Source organism: Dipteris shenzhenensis, chromosome 15, assembly GCF_047967505.1.
Source record: "Dipteris shenzhenensis isolate YYH24624 ecotype China chromosome 15, Dip_SZ_1.0, whole genome shotgun sequence".
Classification (NCBI taxonomy): domain Eukaryota; kingdom Viridiplantae; phylum Streptophyta; class Polypodiopsida; order Gleicheniales; family Dipteridaceae; genus Dipteris; species Dipteris shenzhenensis.
Genome location: NC_141610.1, coordinates 40967872 through 40983783, shown reverse-complemented (window position 1 = coordinate 40983783; position 15912 = coordinate 40967872). Strand labels below are relative to the sequence as shown.

At 41.6% G+C, this 15912-nt stretch overlaps 1 protein-coding gene across 2 annotated transcripts in view; it reads right to left on the bottom strand.

Annotated features, from left to right (window-relative positions):
* Nucleotides 1-2394: 2394 nt before the first annotated feature.
* Nucleotides 2395-15912, bottom strand: part of LOC147893818 (ARM repeat superfamily protein) — an 89761-nt gene continuing 76243 nt past the window's right edge. The window contains exons 13-23 of one of the 2 annotated variants that reach the window (XM_087385569.1): nucleotides 13153-13196; nucleotides 9080-9110; nucleotides 8869-8991; nucleotides 8530-8750; nucleotides 8297-8392; nucleotides 6286-6398; nucleotides 6059-6194; nucleotides 5826-5930; nucleotides 4728-5250; nucleotides 4347-4594; nucleotides 2395-3166 (exon numbers count right to left, since the gene is read on the bottom strand). In XM_087385569.1, coding sequence (XP_087241695.1) covers nucleotides 5050-5250; nucleotides 5826-5930; nucleotides 6059-6194; nucleotides 6286-6398; nucleotides 8297-8392; nucleotides 8530-8750; nucleotides 8869-8991; nucleotides 9080-9110; nucleotides 13153-13196 — 1070 coding nt within the window. In that variant the 3' untranslated portion in view covers nucleotides 2395-3166; nucleotides 4347-4594; nucleotides 4728-5049. The remainder of the gene's footprint in view (nucleotides 3167-4346; nucleotides 4595-4727; nucleotides 5251-5825; nucleotides 5931-6058; nucleotides 6195-6285; nucleotides 6399-8296; nucleotides 8393-8529; nucleotides 8751-8868; nucleotides 8992-9079; nucleotides 9111-13152; nucleotides 13197-15912) is intronic. The other variant, XM_087385570.1, reaches the window with a different exon arrangement.

The following is a 15912-nucleotide window of genomic DNA, read 5'->3' as shown; positions in this document are numbered from 1 at the left end:
ACCGATGCCTTGTTCTTGTTTTTCTTCCTCAGCTCCTCCTCAAACACACGTGCACTTACATCATCAAATTTCATCACCTAAATCTTATTGCCAAGCGTGACCCTTGTACAAGTGTCTCATAGTCATGAGATAACCTATCTAACAAGGCCAACACTTGGTCTTCTTCATCAAGAGGAGCTCCAACAACAACTAGGAAACTTTCTCTATGAGTGCAGCCTCATCACTCTTCATTTTGAGGCTCATCAATTGCATCTTAACTTGTCGTCAACTGATGGACAACATTCATACATGGCTCATCACTCTTCATTTTGAGGGTCATCAACTCCATCTTAATGTATCGTTTGACTGATTGGTGACCTTCATTCATATACAGCTATAGTTTCTTTCAGACTTCACTCGAACTCTTGCACATGCGTGTCTGGTGAGCCGTCCCATCCTCCAAAGCACAGCATAGTGCAGACATGGCTTTATTCCCAAAGGAAGACCCTTTTGTCATTTTTTACATTTGCATGTATACAATGACTTTGAATCCTATGAGATGTGTCAACTATCATGCATGCATTGTAACTTAAATCATTTAATAGATTTATGCATGATTCATATGTCATGCATGCTAGCATCTTTCTCAAGGATGGACTCTTTTAAATTGGTAAAGGAAGGTGTTTCCTCAATTTCACCTTCAACTATGCTCACTGTACCCCGTAAGCTATACTCTCAAAGGTGCATTTCCACTCTCCACTTCCACATTTGAAAATCAATGCCGTCAAATGGCTTGATACCTTTCTCTCAACAATGGTCGTGGTGCTTACTAATGGAGTTGATAAGAATCTAGCAACCTACAAAATAGACACTCAAGAGTAAACTAAGTTTGGGAACAAAATGAAGGCGACCAGTATTCTAGGCTTCTTGGGACAAACAAGCTTAGAGGACTCCTTGCTCTAATACCATGAAGAAGAATTGAGGCAAGAAACAAACTCAAGCAATAGACACAAATGACGATAACACCAGTGGAGAGCCAAAAAGGAAACTCGATATAGGAAATGCTTGAAGAAAGTACTTACACTTAACATCGTACAGTGCCAAAGGGAAACTCGATTACAAGAATGCTTGAAACAAGTACGTTCATTGTCTCCACTACCACTTACATAGAAGCTTTACACCATACAATGCCATTAGCACCTGAGATTATTTCCAAGATTTTAGCAATCGAATGTTACCTAATCCCTATTGCATACAACCCCAAAATCAAGGCGACTCCGAAATCGGAGTGCTTTATTACACTCACCAAATTCATCCTAACTACACGACACCATGGATGATGCTAGCACCCACTAATCATGACCGGGAGGTACTCTCAATGTACATGTCTATGTCCGAACTTAAAATCCCACACTTACTTTTCCCAAGCCTTCTCCCTTAAAATTAGTGCATTTATTTAAAGTTCTTCAACCTAACACTCTGGTGTGTCGAGGCCCTCCAAAGCCTCCATCATGTGATCTATTCTCCAACAATTCTGTAGCCAATGTGAAGTTGGATTCAAATAGAATTATTCCAAGAATCTTTTGCTTCAACCATTTGCTTTACTAAAGACATTGCAACCTGCAAACACAGAAACTGTAAAATTAACCCAAAACTTTCAATTGACCAAATCTTGAATGCATCAACTTCGAGCAAATCAAGTGTATGAAGAATTAACGACTGTCCAAGAATGTGTACTGTGCAAGAATTAGATGCTACATCGAGTATGCATCACATGGATGCACAACTAACAAATCCCTCGTTCATAATTCAAATGGGTATTTTAATTAAACAGTTTCATGCTCGAATCCAAAGACGACCTCGTAGAGAAAAGCCTTCTATGTGCTTAACCAAGCCTGAAATCTTGGTTTAAAAGACTTGATTGTTAGCTAAATATGAAAATCCTATCACAAGTATATACTTTGGAGTTTGTGGATTGGAAAAAGAGGAGGATTTTGTCGTCGTACAACTCACAATAACTTTGTTTAATAATTGCAGGAAATGACACACTACGAAAGCTCAAGGTCTTCCACAAACTCCAAAATTGTGAGAATTGTGGACAATGTTTTCAGCCATTCAGAAAGGATGCTAGAGGTTTATTAACCATGCTTCACTGTTCTCCGTTCTTCATGGAACATGCAGCAGGCAATGCCCAAAGGCCCATTCAGGCATGCTATCTCATACGCCATGTGCAGAGCCAATACATATAAAACCATGGTAAGATGTTAGTGTGAAGAGGATTGCTGAAATAACGTAAAAAGATGTGTACTTTGTTATAGCATAGTTCTCTTAATTCACATGGTATAAAAGGTATCATTATGGCCTCCGCAAACACAATCCAAATGCATAAACATCATCTTGAAACCTTATGAGCCCTACAATATTCAGTGCCAACTGATGTTCTGACCATATGTATATGTGAACATTGATGTTTAGATCAAATATACAAATTCTCTTAGAACCCATCAAGTGCAAAACAATTTATTCAGCTCAACAAGACAACTGACACGAAAAATATCCCATCTCAACATAAAATACATAAGCCAAAACAGGGAAGCTTTCTTTGTCCAAATGCCAGGAGAGAAGGAATTGCTCAGCTTGGACAGGAGCCAATAAAACCAGCGATCTAGCAAGGAGAGGGGTCCTTCAAATGAGCAACAATGGAGCATCAAGTCCCTTACAAATGTACCATGGACAACTCCTAGACTGTCAACATGAAAAAATATTACTGTTCTGCTGAATGAAGTGATAAGGTGGCGAAGGCTAAAGGCCTCCATTGCCTATCACCCAGCCAGGTGACACCAAAGCCAACGATGGGGCTCAAGATTCTATCATGAGGTCCAAGCTTTCCCCGGTGGACCAGCACGACCAATAAATCCAAAGAAGAGCTGTCCCCTCCCGAGCCCATTGGTCAATGAACTGGAGTGCCATCGAAACAGAACTTCTGCAGAAAAAGGAAAAAGGGGGAGAGGACATTGAGGAAGAGTGCCTGAGTACGCAGCCACTGGCCATCACCAACCAAACACATCACCAGCCAATCTGAATAGAGCTAATGCATAAGCTGAAGAGCCAGGATGCTGAGGTGCCAAAAGCAGGAGGCACCCATCATACAGTTCTCTAATCACAATAGCTCCAAACGTGCTTTCTGCTGCAGGAACAAGAGGAAAGACAAGCTGTCAGAATGTCAGTTGGCTGCAGCTTGCAATGGCGACAGGTAGCCAATGAACTATTCCCTCAAGCACATAAAAGCACGAACAGGTTCAAGCACACAAGAGGCTGGCACCAAAAGAATACAGGTGTGCACTCTCAAAACAGATTCACACAAGCAGAGACACAGGCGGTAAAGAGAAGAGGAGAGGGAAACAGAGGGGGGTGCCACTGCCCAAATGACGAACAGGAGTGATGGCCCCAGGAAGCATGAGACACAGAGGAGCAAGGTTGCTGACGAGAAAGGAGCAGCTACAAAGGCTCCTAACCATTTCTACACTGCTTGTTCTATAGATCTGCAAGAAATACTTACATACTGAATGTGAAGCCTTTTCAAAAAGTGTATCAGGTCTGTCATCTCCAGCTTCTTAAATCAATAGTTAAAAAAATAGAAGTATATATAATTTTAACCTCACCCCCTTTCTCCCCTCATTCCTTTCTGTAAATGCAGGGGAACACTGTCTACAAATTTCAAAAAGTGTATCAGGTCTGTCATCTCCAGCTTCTTAAATCAATAGTTTAAAAAATAGAAGTATATATAATTTTACACCTCACCCCCTTTCTTCCCTCATTCCTTTCTGTAAATGCAGGGGAATACTTTCATACTGAATGTGAAGCCTATTCAAAAAGTGTATCAGGTCTGTCATCTCCAGCTTCTTAAATCAATAGTTTAAAAAATTAAGGTAAATATAATTTTACACCTCACCCCCTTTCTCCCCTCATTCCTTTCTGTAAATGCAGGGGAACACTCTCTACAAATACTACATTCCAAATTTTAGCTTTGGCTTGGACCTCCCTCAGAGATGGAACATTACTAAAATTGTAATTGTGAAGGGACGTCTAGGTACAAGTCCAACATAAGACTTCTTCATCAAGAAGCAGCTTAAGGAACTTCCAAAATATGATGTTCAAAAAATTGGAGATTTGGTTACAAAATCAACATTAGTACAAGATATGAAGGATAAATTTTAAGATTTGAAATACTAAATAATATTTCTAAAAACTTATTCGACTCAATCGTCGTGAACAACAATGACAATCGAAAGCTGCCATAGGCATGCAACATAAGTAGCTTAACTGGCAACATGAATGATATTAAAAGGATATGAATCAGGACTTACAGCTGCCAATGTCATTGCTTTGAACTATCAGATGACTATCCATCTTAACCTCAACCACTGGCCAAAAGTATCCTTGCTAGAACTACTATTTCATTCTTGCATGCCTGCTATGCAGAAAACTCGATCAGCTGTTGAAAAGCTAGTTCCAAGGCATTCACAAACATCATGAGACCATCTGATTCCCAGACTGAACATATGTTCTGTACAGTACAAAAGGTCCCTACAAATCTTCCAATCAATAGCAGCCCCTGGACATCCACAAGAAAGGGACACAAATTGAATTTCGCTTGACAGCACAAAAGCCTAAAAAGAAAAGGAAAAGGAAGGTGGGGAGAAGGGGGGAGCAAAACAAAGATGGTGTGAAATTGCAAACAAAAATACCTTTTAGGAGCTGTCCAATAACTTTTCCCGTTCTAACCCCAGCAAGAGGGTTTCTTGTCATGTTGCCATCCTCGTTCGGTTTATAAAAGACTGGTTGAAATCTCTCCTCCAATGAAATTTTCTATATAAACTCTCAAATTACGAAATGAACTCCGTTACAGCTGTCTCCCTCTAAAGGGATTATGCATCCACCAATACAACAATAAAAAGATAAATGGTGAACATGTAAATTCACATTGGCCACTGTCACAAAACTCAAAACATCATGTAGATTATACAAAACTTGCAACTACTATGTTGAGATAGCAAGATGAGCCTCTAATCAAGCTTGTGGCACAACTGAGGCTAGAGCATTTGCTGCCTCAGAAGGTAAACTGTTCAAAACAGGCTGCAGTTGGTCTCCATATCGTGAAAGAAGGTGAGCAATTGCCTTGCCAAGATTTGCTTTCACTTCTGTGGTTTCTTTTTCTGATGCTGCCACTTGTGCGAAGGCATAAACAACTTGAGGAATCAAGGGAAGGATCTGCAGAAACAAACACACAAGCACCGAACAAGTACATTGTATGTAGAGCTTCACCATAGGCAGTTAGAGCAGCCAAAATTGGTTTGTATATAAGATGGGCCATTTAATTGAAAAACATGTAAAAATGATTAAATTGTAAAAAACGGAAGAGGGATGGGTGAAATGGTAAGGGGAGAGCATGATCAATATAAGGATAGGAAGGATGAAGAAGAGAAGAGGGGTGCAAACAAGAAAGGCCAATTGGTTGACAGAAGGGGAGGGGGGTTAACAGGGGACATTGAAGAGCACACAATTGGAGGAGCCCCTAAATGAGCTCTGGGGTATTATAGGTTGAATTCCTCTTAGACATGCTTAATGTGATGTTTTTGAGCTGTGCTTTTTCAGTGAATTGGTACACCCCAAAGCTTGAGTGGGCTACTTAACTAGGGTCCAATATCCACCGACAAAATTGATCAAACTTTGATCCAGCATGATGGTCTCATCTTGAAAGAGGTATGTGTGCCTTTTGAAATCACAACATTTGTTTTCCCTAACTGTATCCAAATGCAGAGTGTAATGCAAACACAAAAGCATACCTCAGGATGGGAAGCAAATATTAAACTGCACAAGCAGTCATAAACTGTAACTGATTCTCCCAAGTCCTCTTTCAAAGGCAAAGAAGCAATGAAAACTGGTAACACCTGCTCACGAGGAAAAGCAAACCATAGTCTGTGAGCACTCTATCAAAACATAGACAAATACATCCAGATGAAATGTGAAAGTATCCGAAACTTGAATTCATGCAAAGGACAATGCAGGGAAAACTGACCTGAGCCAAAGGTATGGCCTGAGGCTGTGCCATTATCATGCGTGCAACAGCCCCAGCTGCATTGTCTCTCACAGCATCATCCAACTCATTTTGTCCAAAAAGTTGATATAACGCAAAGAGAATATTATTGAAATACCTATTGCAGAATGTAAAGGAACAGCATATGACTATCAATGAAAGGGCAAACAGCAACGAATTCAAATGAGTCAAACACAACCATTGGATACTTTAATGCTACTTCTCCACCATTCTTGCACAGCTCTCCTACACAGAAAGCAGCATTTCTCCTGTTTGTTGCCTCCGCAGAGCCTAGTTCCTTCATGACCAATGGCATCAGCACCTAGAAAAAGTACAACTCCTTAAAATCTTTGGGCTAATGAAGGCAGACTGACATTTGCGATAGCAATGCAAATTAAATGCTGATACAAACTGTGACAATGATTGTTACTTTCAGCAAACTCAATTTTACTTGGAAATAGAACTTTACAGAGCTCCATGATCCATCTACCTTAGATTGTTGATGCAAAGTCTAAAAACTCTGTGTTTCCCTAGGATCAATGAGCCCACACTACGGTATGTTTGATCATTCTATTGGAGTCAGTTGGGCAGAAAGCCTACAGAAGCTGATACCTATTGAGCATGACTTCAAATTTTGTTTCTGACAAAATGAATAGCTTATTCTTATAGAATGTGGCATGTGATCCAATCAACACTCCATGTACCATAGAAAGAGATCTTTTACATCAGGAAATGCACAGGAGAGGTTACTCCAACAAAGGAAGAAGTGAAAAAACTCGGACAATTTTAAATACAGTCTGCTTTATCCATACAGTGTACAAGTATGAAACCCCCTTTAAAAGAAATAAGCATGTCCTTCCTTGTACTCACAGAAAAGATTATGCTTCCCAAACTACCAAGCCAGAGAAAGGGCCCCTCTCTGAAACTTAATTTTTGAACTGCAGCCAATTCAACAATTGACATTACAAAAAAAAGCCCATGCTTGCCACTCTATTGCCTTTCCTACAATAAATAATCCTGACCTAATAACGAGCACTGCGCCACATAAGGGAAGAGAGAGAAGGATAAGGATAGCTTAGTACCACTCACCTGCTCAGGCAAAATAAAGAATGTCCAGCTAAGGAGCCCCATTACACACCTCACGAAGTGATAGCGATTGATCCTCAAAAGGCACCTAAAACCAATCCAATACCCTAAACCACAGGTGCCTAGGCTGAGAACAAGAGACAATGCTGTGAACTCTAAATCTGAATAGAAATGATGCCGTACTACGTGATCTAATGTCTTTTGTAACCATGTTCCCACTATGACCTTGCCATACTAAGCAAGCCAAAGAGAGGATTTTTCTCTCCCTACCTACCTACCAGTAAAACATCCTAAACAATAACCCAAACCATGAAATTAGGAAGGTGCTGCCAATATTTACTGAAAATTTGTGTTGCCAAATCGATTGGTGCAAAAGAAAAAGATATATGGTTGTCGCCATGGAAATTGTTGATGGCCTTTTCCACTCTATCAGGTCCAAGATGCCGCCACAAAAGAAGGGAAGAAAGCTTTTAATATAGACCTTACCAAAGAAATCAGAAACTCAAAAACCAGAACTTAACAAGCATGACTCTGATCCTATGCCACTGGAAAGGATTTGGTTCCATCAACTCATACAAATGATAGTCTAACAATGGCAATGGACGTGAATATAGAGCCCAACCTTTAATTGTATTGGATGAAAGAACAACATCATAGACCGAATGGATTTATCATCCTGAATGTGACCTACTGTAAAATATGCGCACAGTCTAGAAGGATCGCTCTGAGATGACAAACTAAGATTGGGTGATTTGCTTTACAGGAGACTATAACAAAAGAGATGCTCTAAGAGGTCCACTCAAAACTTCAAATTAGTCACCCACCAAGAGGGTACAAATATGTCCCAATGAGCCTTATTGGCTCTCAGCTAAGAACAAACTGGATTAACTGTCGCACTAAAAATAATAATAATAATTCTCTCTCCTCTTTGGAAACACGACTCGATTCCTACCTAGTCTCCCCCCAAATACCACGCAAAGGTCTAATAGATGAAGGACGAGTATGATTCCTCAAAACTGAAGAGAAAAGCCAAATGTGGCAGGACGAGCGCTGTAGTCAAGCCTAGAACTATGAGGATAGCCAATAAGGTTTTAATTCTACGAGAGAGAAATATAGCCTCATCATGTCACTTACATCAACATATGGCACAATTGCAGATCCAATTTCCTGAGCAACTTCTGCCAAGGAAGCAACGACCATCGTTCGGTCACCAGGCGGTCGAGTCAATTTCTGAGTGAGTTCAAAGACATGGATTATCGTTACAGAAGACATCTTGGATACTATATTTCAATGCTAATATGATTAACCCAACTCAACAATAGAGAAACCATATCCTATAAGGGAATAGAGATAGGAGTTATACTAACCGCAAATTTCATTAGAGGCTCAAATAGCATACGCAAAATTGGCTCAAAACGAGGTCCCATACATTTTGCAAGTGCCGGAAGAACATCGGTAACAGCATCCATGAGAACCTCATCATGCTCACAATCCTCATCATCCCCTTCACTATCAGTGTCGCCCATTTGTTGACAAACTGCTTCCTGACGAAGCAACATCAAAACTGCTTCCGAAACAGGTCCAATATCTAGAGACACCATAGACTATCAATGAAAAACTTACATCTGACCATTTCTACTATACAGCCGATAACGTGCTCCCAATCCATAAACTAAAAGACTTGTAAAAATTATAAGCATGCTTACAAGGCTCCATTACAGAATATGGAAGTTGTGTGGTCATCTCAACAATGCATGAGCATACTTGAGCAACTGTCTCTTTATCATCATCTTCATTTAAGGCCTTTAGATAAAGCTCCATTATAGTGTCTGCACTCATACTCATAAAACCATAATGATAAATAATGAAATTAACAAAACTTAGTTACGCAACAAAAGCATATACATCCATACATACCAAGGACTTGCTTCGCTTCTACCGAGAGAGTCTGCAAAGTATCCCAATAAGCTAAGAGCTTTACATAATTAAAATCAATCTCTCTCTCTCTCTCTCTCTCTCTCTCTCTCTCTCTCTCTCTCTCACACACACACACACACACAATGTGCGGATGCTTTGGACTACAAATATGCAATGGGACAACAAATTTTCAAAACACGAGAGGGGGCCTCCTCTCTTGGGGTTTGTTGCTGTGTACTTTTTGGAAAAACTTTTTGGGATTTTGTTTCAACTCCTCAAAGCTCTCAAGCTGTTTGCTTTTAAGATATGTCCTTTTTGTGTGTCTTACTACCTATATATATGTTTGAGATTTGTCCTCCTCCGATTTGTCCTCCTCCTCCATTGGACTTGCTGTTTTCCAAGCTCTATTTGCATCCTTGCAATCCTGGTCGTACCAATGATTACATGGCATTCCCGCACTTATATACCTAGATGAATCCAGGAACATTCCCAAACTCATGCTCTAAAAACACAACATAGGGCATGTTTCAATCTCATGATAGTCACTCATAAGATTGAAAACCATAAACTCCATCACGCATAGCAGGGACTAGCTACTATGACATCCCCACTGACGTCATCAACACCCAACAGTGGATGTAGACCATAGTATAAAAATATGCTCTCACACATACAAATCCACACACCCACACATACTTGAGCATCCATTTATACAAAGTCTTCGTACAAAGTTTCTGTCAACACTCCTAAGGTGAAGGGCAGACTCGGCCAAGACAAAGGCTAGCACTAAAGGAGAAGGCTAATAAAAAAGTAGTCCAAAATCTCTTCATTCAAGCTACAACTGCTTGTGAGGTCTAAACGATTTCATTTTAGTCTCTCCCAAACATGGCATTCCCGCACTTCTCCACTTTCTTTGAGAGAAACATTTTTGGGCTGTTGACAGCAGCATATTTGTGAAGTATTGACTCGTTTCTTGACATGTTGGAGGCATTTGTACTTGTGCCATTGCCGCCGCTATCTCATTTTCATAAATATGCACTTTTTTGGAGTCCATTCTCAGCCTGGGATGTGCGGTAATTTTCTGCTTTTTCACAGCATTGCTTGTCCCTATTATTCCTATGGACATCGCTCAATCATATACATATATACATATATATATATATATATTCCCGTATGCACATAATCTACTACACTTGATCCTTAAACTGTCTTGCATGTGTCACAATGGGAGGACATGATACAATTTGTCAAAAGCCTCTACGAAAGAGATGGGGAAGAAACGGTCAGTCACAAGTATACTCTCAAATCAACAAATGGAATCATAACAGATAGAAAACATGGAAAAGGGCCTGAAAAAGCTAGCCAATGGGAAGGCTCCATACACACAAGAGCTAGTAGTAGAGATGTTAACATGGGGAGGTGAGAAAACAAAGAAAATACTTACCCAGCTTATGAATATGGCTCTAGAGAAAGGCTTTCCTTTAGATTGGCAGATAAGCAGAATTGCGCCGATCCATAAGGGGGGAGATAGCAAGATGGTAAAGAATTATCGAACAATCATGGTAAGTAGCCTAATGGCAAAGTTATATGGAACTATCCTTGAGCAGAAAATCAGCAAATGGGCGGAGGACCAAGGAGTGAGAGCATCATCCCAAGCATGGTTTCGCCCCAAGCACTCAACGATTGATCATCTAGTTGCCATAAGGGCTGCAGCTGAAGGAGTTAAAGGAAAGAAAGAGGCTGTCTACTGCTGTTTCGTAGACTTTAAGAAAGCCTTCGACATAGTGCCACGTCAGAGGTTATGGGAAAGACTGGAAAAAGCTCAAAGTTCCTCAAGAACTCGGAGAAGCAACATACCAACTCTATAAGAAGGTACTAGCTACGTTAGCACAGCCATTAGTGGATGGGTCATGCTCCAAGGGAAAAGCTGTAATAAGGAGTGACATAGGGGTTAAACAAGGCTGCCCCCTCTCACCAACACTCTTTGGTCTTTTCATTGATGAGTTGGAAGAGTGGATGAAAATGCACAACAAGGAAGGGGTTCTAATTGTGGGGTATGCTTTATTTATGTTTATCTATGCAAATGATGTAGTTTTTTTCGCAAAGAATAGGGAGAGCTTGCAAGCAGACTTGGATGCTCTGAGAGATTTCTGCAAACACTCGGGGATGCAAGTCAATATACACAAAACAAAGGTAATGGCCATCAGGCCACGCAACAAACAAGTGGATGTCACATTTGGAGGAGAGTCCTTGGAAATAGTCAACTCATATAAATACTTAGGATTGGATTTCACAGACAACTACAAATGGAATGCATGCGTGGAAAGAAGGATTTTGGGAGCTCTGAAAGCTCTATATGACTTCCAAAATGAATGCAGGAAGGTGCATCTGTGGAATTGGGAAATGAGAAAGTTTCTATACACCATGCTTGTACAAACAGTAATCCTCTACGGATGCCCTGCCTGGGCACCCGAGGTGTCTAGGACATACTGGGACAGAATAGCAATTATACATAAACGTTTTCTGATAGGGGAGCTGGGGGTTAAGGCACAAACACCCTACCCCATCCTACTGCCTGAAACGGGAATGATACCTCTAGAGGGGGAAGCATTGTGTCAATTCATGGCCTACCTCAACATAGTTGAGAAGATGGACGCCAGTTGGATACCACGCAAGGCAATGGAAGCTACACAAACCATAGGCTGGTGCACAGAGAGGGAATGAAGTGGATGCAATCATGGCTATAATAGCCGCCGATATACCTGAAGATGCAAGTGCCCAGAAAATGCTACAGAAACTGTGGAAAACCCAGGTACAAAAATGCAGTTTTAATTAACTCGATGGACAGCCACGAAATACAGAAATTCCTTGGGGAAGACGTCAACATTTAAACGACATCTTTCACATGGTCTCAAGGTAGAGAAAGGTAGATGGGCAAGGCCACGGATTCCAGAGAGAGGAAAGAACCTGCAAAATCTGCCCCACTTGAGTCATCCAGACGACTAGCAAATTAAGGGGTTAGCAGGCTTGGTATGCACATATATCCAGATAGTTTGCGAGTCACAATATTCAGATGCATCGAGTCTCCCATTTTCAGTACACTTTGGATGCCCCTTCCCCTTTGGTCCCACGAAATGAGATCAACTGTATCATACAGTTGGATCTACTCTTGCTCTATAGGACTTGGGGGCAGAAGTTCCCCACCAAGGTCCAAATTCTGTCACAATCACGTCTTGAGAGTATCAAAGGATAGAGTGATTATCAGACCGCAGTACTTGGAGGATAAACAAGTCACACATGCATTGAGAATCTCCATTGGTCGGATGCGGGTCTCATCCCACCAGCTGAGGATCGAGGCAAGGAAAGCCACAAGCACACCTAGAGAGAAGCAGACATGCAAGTCATGCACAACACTGGAGAAGGTGGAGACAGAGGAGCAACTCTTACGTATTTCCCCGTCTACTATGAGATTCGTGGACGATACCACTGCCTTTTTCAGAAGCAGCACGGTTTTGGGCCACTTTCTCGGCTGATCCACTTTCATGATCAAGTCTGCATTGGTCTCAATCTGATTGAGATGCAGCAACACAAAAGCGACCCTACTGAGACAGATTAGATAGCAAGAGATGACGGTGACACAGGAGACAGAGATTCTCTTTACTTTTGATGGTATCACGTGGCCCTCCAAGCCCAACGTTATGCTTTCACAAGCAAAGCCCTTCCAAACAATCCAGTTGCTCAGTATGAATCGACAAGAGATTGAGGCTTTGAAGACAAGGAGGGGCATGCATAAGTAAGCAAAAAATGAAATGGTTTTTTTTTACTTTGCATAAAGACTAATTTAAGAAGCTGAAGAATTTATAATTAGCTTATTTATATAAGCTCCATGTAAATTGACCTGAATGCTATGCATTTATTAGTGGGATTGCAAGTTTTTCTAAGAGTCTAAAACTCCTAATAGTGCCTCTCCCCGCATATATATGTGTTTTTATTTTACCAGTATACAGAGTATCTCTTTAGAGGCCATAAACAAGGACAAATCATCCATCTTTGGAGTGAAAATAGCTACTTACCGCACCCGTGCCTGGGAATGCTGCTTGGGTTGCTGTAAAGACATCTGCACACCAAAAACCAAGTTCTTCAGTGTCACGAACTTCAAAGTCGAAGATACTACAATCCTGAAAAAAGCATAGCAGCACATTGCATTCAAAATTTTAAAAGTGGCCGAAGTAATAGAATCTAAGTGAGCCAACGACATTCGACATGACAGAGAAAACAGTTTACTATGTCACCGTAGACAGACATCAGTTTTGCCAACCAGCAGGGGTTAAAGGTCAAGTGAGAAAAGGCAATGTGAATTGGCATCTATTTAAGGACACCTGGCAAGAATGAAGCACCATAAATGGAAACAACAACACAGCAAGAAGAGTGAATAGCAGCATGATAAGACCATTCTAGAAGCTGGTAGAAGTCAGACAAGCTGATTAAAAAGGAATTATTCCTCACACATATCAAATGTAACCTAGCATACCATGTCAAGTAATTGTTCTAAAAGGCCTCTAACTGAAAAGCGAACAACCATTAAGCCCAAACCAGTGGGAATAGATCTTGCAGTACAAATTTCCAAAGAGGTTACACAACAAAGTGCCTACCTACCCGGCTCAGTGCTGTTCTACAATACTGTTTTGATTTCAGTTGCCCAGGAAGTGCCTCTTCTGGACACCTGGCCAAAATATATCCTCTTCCCACAACACACTCACATAAACCAGAGGACCTTAGCCACCTCTCTGGCACCTCAGCAGAATCTAGACCTACTGGATGCTCCACCAAGGAGGGAAGGGAATCGTGTGAAAGAAATAAGAAAGACAGGTTTATTAACGTCTGCGAGACCAGTCCATGGACGTCGTCAAGTACTATGTGCTACATTGAGCTTACCTTAAATGGACAAGAGCCATATCCACCATGAGTGATCTCAGTTCTATGTGGACCTAACTGGGGTTTTGTTAGGAATCCTGGTATCTTGAAAAAAAACATCGGTGATCTGCTGCTTAGTCCACTCCAGCATCGTGAGGTCCTGAAATTAGCGATGCTACAAGGTCCCATAGCATCCACTCAGTGTGGAATAGTCTCCTATGAAGAAGAATTTTTCGATCACCTCTTGTCCAGCCTTGTCCACTACAGGGACTTCATGTCTGTCTAGTGATCTCACATACAAAGAGAACAACACATCACTCGTCCTTGTAATCAACAATCCAACTCTTGTCTAGAAATCCCTAGTCGAACAAGTGCTGATATCGACCTTAGATCTTATAGTACTTGGGACATCTCAGCAGTACATGCTCCTCTGTCTCCGCCTAATGTGTCATAGACTCAGGTTCAACAGTGTCATGTGGCCTGAACCTCTTGTTCCACCTGGATCTAGAGTCAATGGAATGATGTCTGGAGCTGACTCATCACTATCCTTTCTCTTTGTGAGATCGAATTGTAATGCCCCAATACATGAATAAAGCTATCCTTGCTCGACCGAAGGAAATGCTGTCTATAGCATACTATTTTTGCGGTATGTGGCTATAATGGGAATACCAATGTTTGCTGTGAATGCATACGTACCAAAGATTGTCTCTAATGACCTAATGGATATTCTGTTGTGTCAGCCATAAGAGGCGGCATCCAAGGAGCACTAGTATGGGGGAGAAGATCAATGGATGCCAAGAGAGTGAAACCATCTAGTGGATCGTGCAGCCCAGCACTTCTCATCTCCATATGGAAGCTGCATATGACTACAAAGTCCTCTAAAGTAATCTTTGTCTTCCTTCATCGATCTGCCAAAGGCAAGAAAAACTAAAAGTATGCAGTGAAGGGGGTCCATCAGTGCTTAGAGGAGACTTCTTAGAGATCCCATGCACACGTAGACAGCAAAGGCACCTCCAATCTCAATGACTCCAGCTCCTTACACCTATCTACTTTGGATTCCTTTACCCCATAAGTGGAATTTTGTTGATGCCCGTGATCATAAGATGATGCATTGCATTCGCCTGTAGCTCCTCCCTGTCGCTTCTCCCTCCACCTCCCTGCTTCCTACTGCCCCTTACTGCCTCCTTGCTGCCCTCATCCCTGCAAGTCTCTCATATCCCCACCTGCTTCTTCTTCCAGGCTTCTTCTTCCAGGCCTGCTGCTGCCTCTTGCCCCACTGCCTGCTAACCTTCTCGCTGCTCTCTTTTCCCACCCGCTGCTGCTCTCTGGCCTGGCTGCTACTAAACTCTACTAACTTCCCCACCTGGCTGATGCTAACCCCACCTGGCTGCTACTAACTCTACTTGCGTTCGTTCTGCTGCTAGCTTTGCTTTTCCGCTGCTAACCTCCCGCCCCTTGCTGCTGCTCTACCTTCCTCCCTGCTAACTCCACAACTTGATGAAGCTTGATTCAATAGTGAAACACTTCGTCATGTAATTCATGGGCTAAACTATCAGTCTTCCACTACAGGATACCCTCTGGTGGGATTTCAGTTCTCTAACATGGTATCAAAGCCCTGACGGAAGTTCTCGAGAAGTGGAGCTTGAAGGCAAGGACCTTGCTGAAGGACGATCTTGATTCATTTGCTCGGAGGAATTCCCAGACAAGAGGCTCAGGTTCAGGTAGACGCCTGAAGGATTGTACCCAGGTGGGAGGTTACGGTTCAAACAAGTGTACGACACTCTAACCCTTTTCCTATTGCAGTTCATTATCATGGCCAATAGATACCAGATCCCAAACTTTGGTGAGACAAAGTCTGGACAAGACCAACTACCCATTATGGAAAATGATAGTGCATAACCACTTAGTGTTGAGGGAGT